At 50.8% G+C, this 9,927-nt stretch overlaps 1 protein-coding gene across 1 annotated transcript; it reads left to right on the forward strand.

The window, feature by feature from the left end:
• LOC112885944 (probable mediator of RNA polymerase II transcription subunit 26b) lies at positions 1 to 3,795 on the forward strand. Its single transcript, XM_025951659.1, has 9 exons — positions 1 to 1,491; positions 1,574 to 1,642; positions 1,761 to 1,843; positions 2,062 to 2,117; positions 2,215 to 2,339; positions 2,439 to 2,466; positions 2,549 to 2,931; positions 3,018 to 3,162; positions 3,264 to 3,795. The coding sequence occupies exons 1-9, from the start codon at positions 898 to 900 to the stop codon at positions 3,386 to 3,388; spliced, it is 1,608 nt and encodes a 535-aa protein (XP_025807444.1). The 5' UTR covers positions 1 to 897; the 3' UTR covers positions 3,389 to 3,795.
• Positions 3,796 to 9,927: the final 6,132 nt, after the last annotated feature.

A 9,927-nucleotide genomic window follows, 5' to 3' on the forward strand; every position in this document is an offset into this window, starting at 1 on the left:
TCTCTCTTCCCCTCCCCCAGCGTTTCCGCCATTCCCTGCGGCTCGAGCCCGGCCGTGTCCTGTCCCGCCCCGCCCTTCGCTACCGGTAAAAAGGAAAACCACTCCACTCCACTAGAAGCTGCAGGAAACGAGGACAGGCGGGGCGGCGGTGACGCCACGAACGCGCAGTTCTGTTACCGCGACCGCAGCTGCTAGTGGTGGCCAGAGGCATGGGCCATGGGGGAGCCTGGTAGGGGAGGGGAGAAGGGAGTAGTAGTTGCTGCTGTTTGGTAGCCGCGTAGGTCTCGTGGGTTTGCGTACCCTGCCATCCGCGTCCCTATCCGCCCCCGGCCCGTCTCGTCACCCCCGCCTCCTCTCCTCTCTTCACCTTCACCTTCCTGGCTTTGGCTTCCTCCCCGCTTCCTCCCTCCCGCAGGGGTCAGCCAGGCCAGATAAGATTTGCTTTGGTTAGGCTACCGCCGCGCCGCGCTGGGCTGGGTTTCGGGCTGGTACGGGATTGTTGAGACCGTCAAGGAACGGGGACGTGGGGGCGAAGGAAGGTGGCGCTCGGTGCTGGTTTCCTCGTCAATCGATTCCTTCCGGCTCCCGATTCGCCCTGTTCTTGCTCGCCCCCGCTGCTCCTCGGTTGATTGGTTCGCTGGTTCTGCCCACCCGCGCCGCGGATTCGGGGGGAATCTGATTCGCCGCCGGGCGGGGAGGGATTGGATTCTTGGTCTTGGTGCGGGTGCGCGCGGCGCAATTTGATAAGAACGAAAGAAAATCCAAGCAGGGAGGGAATTGCCAGGGGAGCATCGGTTCTTGGTGGTGGTTGTGGGAATCGCGGTCGGGGGACGCCGATCTTGGCGAGGAAGGGGAGTTCCTGTCACGGCGGCCCGGCGGGGACCGGCGGCGGCGGCGATGGCCGACGGGCTGGATCGGTGGCGCGACTTCTTCCGTGGCGCCGGGGCCGGCATCTGCGACGTGATCGAGAACGCCATCCTCGTGGCGGCGGCCGACGCGCCGCGAGAGCTGCTGCACCGTCGCGACCGCATCGCTGAGCGGCTCTTCACCGCGCACCGCCGCGACGCGGCGGCGCCGGCGCCGGCGTCCCTCGGCAGCGCTGCGGCGTCCGCCACGCCGGCCACGCCCGTCGAGGAGGACAAGGGCAGCGTGCGCCGCGTCGCCGAGAAGGAGAGCAAGGTCGACAGCAGCAGCAACGGCGCCCACGGCGGGGGCCACGGCCACGGCGACGAGGACGATGACTCGGACTCCGACGACGAGCGCCTCCGCCGCGCTGCGGCGAGCAACTACGGCCACAGCTATGATGATGATGATGATGACGAAGACCAAGAGGAGGATGAGCAGCAGCACGCCGCTGATGATGCGGAGGAAGAGGAAGAGGACCACGAGGCTGAGGAGCTTGAGGCGCTCACCAATGAGATCGACGAGGAGTCGCAGATCGTTGGTGAGGTCCTCCGCATCAAGGACCTCCTTTTGCACAAGGAAGATCAGGTATGCTTAATTTCTTTTCTTCTTCAACTGCTCAAGTTTCAAGCTTTGAATTGTTCTGAGCTAAATCATGATGTTTCTGCAGTCGGATGCCACTTTGTTTGAGTCGCTGAGGAGGCTGCAGTTGATGCAATTGTCTGTCTCCACGCTAAAGGTACATGATTGATATTGCTTATAAGTTATACGAGCTATGTGATGTGTGTCAGTGTGTCTTGGTTTTACTGGTTGATCTAGCTATTTGGTTTCTTAATCTTTGGCGCTGCTAATGGCAGGCTACTGAGATTGGGAGGGCTGTTAATCGGCTGCGGAAGCACAACTCACAGCAGATTCGCCACCTCGTGCGCACTCTCATTGAGTAAGCCGCATGTTCCTTTACTGAATTTTGGACTCAAGGCTAATTCATATCTGCTTTTAAAGAACTTAGAAGTGCAAATCACTGATAAAACATATCAATGGACTGCTCCAGCTACATAGTCATAAATGTACTAGCTTCTATGCTCTTGAGTCTCGGAAGTGCGTCTTGATAGTGTTCTTGGAAATGTAGTTGACATGTCATGTTGCTCTGTGTTTCAGAGGTTGGAAAGTTCTGGTCGATGAGTGGGTTAGTACTACAAATGCTGCACTGGCAGGTAATTGAAGTGATTTTGTTAAAACCATAGTTTGGACAGTTTTAAATGAAGAATCACATCTTAGTTTAATACGAACATGGATTCTTTGGATCTGCAGATAACTCCCCTGGCTCTTCAAATCCTTCTGTTGTTGATGAGGAAGATGAAGAAGGGCTTCCATCCCCACCTTTAGATGAAGGGGCCTTCTTTGCAACCCAGCCAACTTCTATTCAACTCTCTGAGGTACTATATGTTTAATTCCTTCTATCTTATTGCATTTTTTGTTGAACTATAGTCTAACTTTGCTTTTATTTTTTCACCTTTTGTCTTCCCAACTTGAAGTTCTTTGATGAAATGGACGAAGATGGAAGTGAGTACAACAACCCAGCAACTATTTAGTTTTCCATGGCTATTCAAATATACTGATTATTAACATCACACTTGTATGGCAGACTTGAGACATAACAGTGATGCAAGCCTTGGAAACAAGAGGGGAAATAATGGTGGGAGACCTGCGAACTATTCAGCAGTTGCAACGCAAGAACCTCCTCGACATTCTCCTGGAGCTGTTGAAAAAGTTCAATTCAGGAGGCCAGAATTGGCAAGGCAAGAGCCATCAATGAGGCAAGCAAACCCACAGAAACCTCAAAGTTCAAGTTTGCAAGTGAAGCCTCATGGAGTGCTCAACAGCAACAAGCAATCTAAGCCCTCAAGTTATGAATCTGGGCCTGGGAGACCATTAAAGGCAGCTCCTCCACAGAAACCCTTTGGTGACATGAAACCTAGACAAACTCACAATTCTGTCGAGAGAAGGCCTGCAACGAGCCAGATGGATGTAAGTGCACACTACCCATGCCTAAGTCTTGGCAATGATCAAGACCTTGTGAGTTGTGACTCACTTCTCTATCTTTTTGGCTCTAGAAATCAAGGCTCGCCGCACAATCTTCATCAGGAGCCAGGCTAGAGTTGGCAAAGCCAAAGGTCAATGATGATGGTTTGGATAATAACAGGAAGCTGGAAGCAGCAAAGAGAAGGCTCCAGGAGCGTTACCAGGAGGCTGAGAATGGTTCGTGTCTTTATGTTAAAACTCAGTATTATCCTCTTTTGTCACTTATAGATCTCTACTCCTGAGATTTTACCTAATTGTTCCATGCTTCATCTGTGCAGCCAAAAGGCAGCGCACGATACAAGTAATGGAGCTGGGTGACATACCAAAGCCTAAGCATCAAAACAGACAACCTATGGTGAAGTCCCGGAATAACCTTAGGAATTGGGCGAACGGGCGGCGCTAACAACTCTCTGGTTTTTTCCTCACTGATGAATTGTTGCCATGCCTGCCTAGTCCGAACGCGAAAGGTGTTTATGCTCATCCGAAAGCAGCTGAAACCAGCTGCCAGGACTAGAACAAACTTTTTTGAACAAAGCACCTCCGATGGGAGGGTTACCCCTTGAAGTGGCGGGGGCTGCACTTGATGCCATGACCATGAGTGAAGCTCCTGCGTTCGGAGAGTTTAGCCATGTCTGGATAATTGTAGAGTGGACATGTAGCTCGATCTGTATCGGCTGGTTATTTTCTTCGTTTCTTCTTCTCCTTTCTTCTTCAAAGGAAGCTGTAGATACCAGATAGAATAATCAGCAATATTTGGTACATCCCTTTTTACCTTCAAACTTTGACAGGAATTATTCACCCATAGCAGCATTCTTGGTGTGTCTCTTGCAACTGGCGGCCTATGCATGCTGCCGCCATGGTCTTGGCGCTTGACCTACTTGCCCATCACCTGCAAAGTTACAAGCATACGGTCATCCTTTGCAGCTACCGTCTTTTTCATTCTGATGCAGTAGCATAGGTGTGGTGACAGTCAAGAGTCAGACGCCCGGAATTGCGCGGGAACAAATTCAGTTGCATCTGTTGAATGTTCACCCGGGAGAACATGTTGATGTCAGCAGTTTTCACTGACGGGGACGGGCAAATGTAAACACTGACTGATCCATGAAAAATCTGATGGGAGCCAAGAAAGGGGGGGATGGGATGGGAGAATTGGAATGCAGCAAAGTGGTCGGACATATGTGCGTGCGTGCATCTAGTGGATTGGGAGATAGCGTGGATTCCACCAGCGGGGGAGTGGGTGCAGGGCCATTAGCATAACTGCATAGCAACAGCCGGGGAAGGCCCCACCACCCCCCCAATTATTCAGTCCTCCTGCCTCCTTATCCATACCGGCTCTTCCAAAGAGGCCGTGACTCACGAGCCAGTGTGCTCCAGCTCCAGCTCCAGCTTCTTGTATTATTGCTCGAAAATGATGGTAAACTAAGACATGAATTTGTTTGGAAGTTTTCTTGAGAACGTGATTTGCATTTTTCGCATTAAAAGGACGAGTTTGATGGCTTTGGAACGTGAGAATTTCACAAGATAAAATTGTTGAAGAAAAATATGTTAGTTTCATTTCCACATAGGGTGTCCTATTTCGGATACAAACACATGATGAAATCATGAAAAGAAAAAAAAGAAAACGCTAAGACACAGGCGTCCAGACGGGAAAGAAAAATCGAACGCTCCAACGTATGTTTCAATAGTTGATCTTCGATGTTGCAACTAGTTTTTCTCGATGTTTCAAGATGAATGTTGCATGAAACATAGTGTTCGTATTGCGACGGGAATTTTCTATTTGAGAGTCAAACGATTTAATTAGTATTTTCGTATATTTTATCCGAGAGTCAAACAACTTAATTAGTATTTTCGTATATTTTTAAATGTTGCACCTATAGATTTTTTATGTTGCAGATGTCTTATTTCGATGTTGCAACTGAGCGTCCGATGGGAAAATCCCATCGGACGTCCGGCGCAAAAAGAAAATAGCTTACTCAGAAAACAAAGCATCCTTATTTGTTAACGGCATGGATGCGCATCACGTGGACGATGCTGGCATGTTAGATCATGTCCGGGCACACCACATGTAACGCCGTCGCAAGATTTGCGCTGCGGTTATCCTTGTCACGGCACAGGCAATCCCTATCTGACTTTGGATTCCCCACTGGCATGGCATGTGCGCTTCCTTTGGTTGGGAGCCCGCCCCTTTCTTTGACCCGTTCCGTTCCATGAAGCAGCACAGGGGTGATGAAAAGAAAAACCCGTCACACAAGAGTCCTTTCCTACCCACCTTCCACCTCCTCGGATTTGCGCAAAGATTTGCTTCGGGTGATTGCTCTAATTGCTAGTTGTTTATTAGTAGTGTTTAATTGTTAAACACTCCAAAGCAAACAGGGCTGGACACGCCATCAAACGCAGCCGTGAACCTTTAATTTCTTTGTTTGTTTTTTTACAACCGTGAACTTCAAGGTGGCATTTCACACATTATATAAAAATGGTACTACTATCTTTAAGGAAAGATATCCATGTCATTTTTTAAGTCAACCAAAGTATGCAGGTACAAATATACTCCATCCATTTTAAAATATAGGTTATTTTATTTTTTTAACTATATAGTTTTTGCTATGTATAAATATATTTAGCGTGTGTCTAGGTGGATAGAAAATCTATGTCTAAACAAACGAAAAACAACCTATAATTTGAATTTGAAAGTATGTCATTTAGACCGCACGCTGTTAGTTATTGTTAATTCTTTGGTATATTTTACAAAAGGAAATGTCTACCCTTCACGGCTTCATCCAAGTGTTGCAATATATTTTTTTCATTTTTGAAAATTAAGTGTTTTGAAGTATAGCAACAGTCAACTTTCTCTTGCCCGCTATATATCTCGCTTTCTCCACCACTGAGTTGCGCCCTTCTTCTCCTCTCTAACTAGAGGAGCTTCTTTGATGAGCTGTTAGATAGTAACGGTGGTGATCCAACTATTATGTAGTGGTAAGCGAGCTAGGTACCGCTAGGAAGGATAACATGGGACAAAAAAAAAAGAAAATAGTTAAACGGGAATGCAGGTGATAATACATTAAGACGATCAGTATGGATGTTTTGCTGCGGATGGGTTAAATCTCATATAAGGGTGGGTCGACTGCTGCGCTGGGAGACGCTCCTGCGAGACCCTACCCTACCGCAGCTCGCCAATAGCATAGTGAGTTGTAGCAAGAATGACAGGCCCGTGGGGAAGAAGAAGGGTTATTAACAGCATCCATGAGATATTCAGTGGATATTCACAGCAACATACATAAGATATTCGTTGGATGCCTAGTATATTGGACCTTCTGTAAATATACAACAATGAAAGAAAAGAAAAGAAATACTATTGAATTATTATGTCCTTTGTTAGGAGTCAGAACTGTGGTAGCACGTGTAGGGATGTTCGTCCAGTATTAGCGAAACAGGTCATCATCCTGCGCGGACGAATCAGGCGGGTTCGGTCCCTACGCGAGGACGTGATCGCATGCGCGACGCTCTACTAAACAGCGGCGCCCAACAAATGCTCCTAATTGCGTGGCCCGAACGGCTATCCGGACGGCATTAGATTAGAGGCGAGCACCAATGCGATCCGGAGATGGCCGTTGCGGAAACGGAAGCGGAAGAAGAATGGTGGCGCGGTACGGCGGGTCGCCGTGGCGTGCCGGCGTCGCGGCCTCATTTAATGGCTCGGCGAAGCTCACTGACTTGCTGAGCTGAGCCGGCCTCCAATGCGAGAACCTGGTCTAAAGTAGCTGACAACCTGACCTGTCAGGTGGGGCCCCGTCCGTTATTCTGACCGGGAGAGGTGGTGCCTGGTTAGTTGGATCGCCAGCCACTGGCCCGAGCAACTTCTTCTGGCGCGGCGACATTGAGGGCGAGTGATTTTCTTTTCTTTTTGATAAGGGGGGCGAGTGAATTCTGAAGTCCGGTTGAGAACGTAGGAGGAGAAATTCCAAGAAAATCCGGGTGGATTTGGACGTGATTCGGTGGGTGGCTCGTGGGGCGGGCCCACCTGGCATGGACGGTGCAGCCCAGCCTCCAGCGCCGCCCCCGCTTACTTCATCGCTGACGAAAAAGCCTTCAGGTTCAGGTCCTGGCGGCCGGTGGTGGGGGCCTCCAGCGATCTATAAGCCGAGCTAGGCGGTGGGGTCGCCGGTCGCACGGCGGCGGCGAATGGGAACGCGGCAGGCGAGGTTGCGGCCGGCCGGGGCTCCTTTATCATCAGTGCGCGGCCGGTGGTCAAGAAGCTCAGGCCACCTAGCTCCTTTTCAGTGCCGTTCCCTGATGCGCCGCGGTGCACATCGCCGTCGTCGTCCCTGTACCAGCGTACCTGACCGACGGGGCGCCTCTCACCTACTGGATCAAGCCGGCCATTCCGGTTCCGTCAACTATTTTTCTTTTCGATTCATGTCTATCGATCCGAACCCGTGCTTGTTTTCTTTTCTTTTCGTGAAATATTTCGAAACCGAAACAGGTGACCGAATTGAAAAATTATATGGCTAGGATCAAAGGATGTAGTAGGATATTTCCCGGGACCGTCTGACCGAGCGAATCGAACCGCCTCCCGCGTTCCGTCACGTGGATTTGACTGCCCGCTACCACGGTCGACGGTTGCCCGTCGCTCGGCGGCCGTCCCCTCACCGCCGGACGGTCGAAGCCATCAATGGCCGTCGGGCGTCGGCCACATCGCCGTCCCCTCCTACCAACAACAACGCCCGATCCCACAGCCAGGACCCAGACCCAACCAGCCGCCGCAGCTCCGGCGAGTTAACACGACCTGCATAGATGTACTACGATCTCATATCTGACTGTCAGATCATCATCACTTGGCAAGATGGCAGCTCTGACTGTTATCCTTCCTGGTAGTTTTTATTGACAGAGATGGTTGACATGGTGCAGTCCTGCCAGTGACCTGCGCACTGACGGCGGAGTTTTTCCACCGTGCTGAAAGAGTGAAAGGGCCAGGCCGGCCAGCTCACAGAGTCGGGGCCGGGCCAGCTTTGGCTCAGAAAGTGACCTTTTCTTTGCTTGGGATGGAACAGAACAGAACAGGAGAGAGCCATCGCTTTTGCACTGACCGTGCTCACACTGTTGCGTCCAACAACCAGTGAGACTTTGCGTACTTGTGGAGTGAGGACGATGGAGGTTTAGCAACACAGCATGTCTTAGTGTTTGCAAGGTGGATTTGGTCATTTTATCCTTCCAACTTAGAGGAAGCTGTAATTAATGTGGAATAATTTTATTCTGTTCTTAAAAAAATAAGCAGTAAGATCACAACCGCCAATAACCAGAGGTCCAGGCAAGTAGCCACGATCAACAAGCTCCGGCCGCCGTGGTAATTTTATCCGCTGCTGCTCATCATGTCGGAAGGAATCTCCTGACGTGGCGGCGCTTCTGTGCCGCTGGTGGTATTGGTAAGCACTGCGGAGGCGTGAGCTCCGAGCTGAAAGGTGACAGCAACAGCTCGGGGCTCCTGGGGCCCCAACCAGCTTGTGGCGATGATCGCTCGGGCGGAGGGAGGAGGATGAGGAACAAGGGTTGGTGTGACGATGGCAGGGGGCAATCGCGTTTCTTTTTCTCCCCGCTGATCCTGGCGTGATCGCGTTTGGTGGCAGGTGTTCGGTGCCGGACCGTGACAGCATCAATTTTGTCTCACAGTTTTTTCCTCTTTCCCGGCATCCCAAGTCACCCCCAGAAACCAATTCGAGTTCAAGAGATGCAATGTGAGCTGCGTTCAGTTGCAGCGGCAGCCAACTCTGCGGTCTCGGTCCTGGTCAGAGACTGACGGGTGGGGCCCTGTGCGGCTGTGCCCGTGTCCACGTGGCGAGGGGAGACGCGTAGGCGTAGTGCTGAGTTTTTCTTTCTTTCTTTCTTTTTTCCGTTCTTGGGGACGGTCGGCCGTCGGCCGGGTTGCTTTCCTCTGCTCCTCCATCACGGCACCACCACCACCAGTACCACTGAAAATGCAGAGCCTGTTTGGGACCTGCCGACCTGGGCTCCGACGGAGAACGACGTGGACGGGCGGGGTGGCGCCGCGAGCCGCGTCGCGGGCGCGCTCGGCCGGGACGTCCGGATCAGGATGGGTTTAATCATTCGCTTATTAATTCGCCGTCGCGGCCGTCGTTAATCACGAGGGCCCGGTGGCTTAGTGGCGCTCCGATCTGATGCGCGCCGGGTCTGCTGGCGTTTCTTCCGGCTCTGTTGGTGCATGCATTGATGGACGATGTCATGGTGGCTCTCTATCTCTTTCCCAGCCCATGTTTTACTTCTATGAAGAAAGGGCTAATAAGGGGGGCGACGGTGATGTTCACCGGTTGCCATGCCGTCATTTTATATGTTCGTAGTTTTTACTGCAACATTGAGGACATGTCCAGTGTGACGGCGGGCTGGGCGTTACGCACCGTGTTACCAACTCACGGCTGCATCTCTGAAAGTGCACAGAAAGTTCTGCTAAAATCATGGATTGGTAGTTCATGGTGTCATCTACATCTATGCAAAAATTCGGCTTCAACGAACGATGAATAGTAGCAGGTTGTAGATACCAATTGAGTCGTGCTCGACCATTACTATTTGCAAGCTGTTCTTTTCTTCTTGAATAATTTTTTGCTCAGCGGTGGTGTCATAAGTTGCTGAGCCAGTAAGACCTATCATAAGTCGGTAGCCCAGCAACACCTAAAATCCTAAATGCCGCTAACACCAGTAACACATGTGTTTCCTATCAAGCTATTAAAGCAAGATTTCATCCCGTCGGAAAAAGAGCCAAGATTTCCCAACTGATCAACTAGCAACTGACTAGTCCAATGGCCCGTTGTCGTGGGCGCGGCCCATGGAAGTCTTCCTGTTTCCGGTAGGAAACTTGAGCTTCCCGACTAGAAATGCTTTCAGGTTTCAGGCCCCGCGTAACAATTCAATTCTTTTTTTTTGCGAGGGTAACAA

This window comes from Panicum hallii, chromosome 3, assembly GCF_002211085.1.
Source record: "Panicum hallii strain FIL2 chromosome 3, PHallii_v3.1, whole genome shotgun sequence".
NCBI lineage: Eukaryota > Viridiplantae > Streptophyta > Magnoliopsida > Poales > Poaceae > Panicum > Panicum hallii.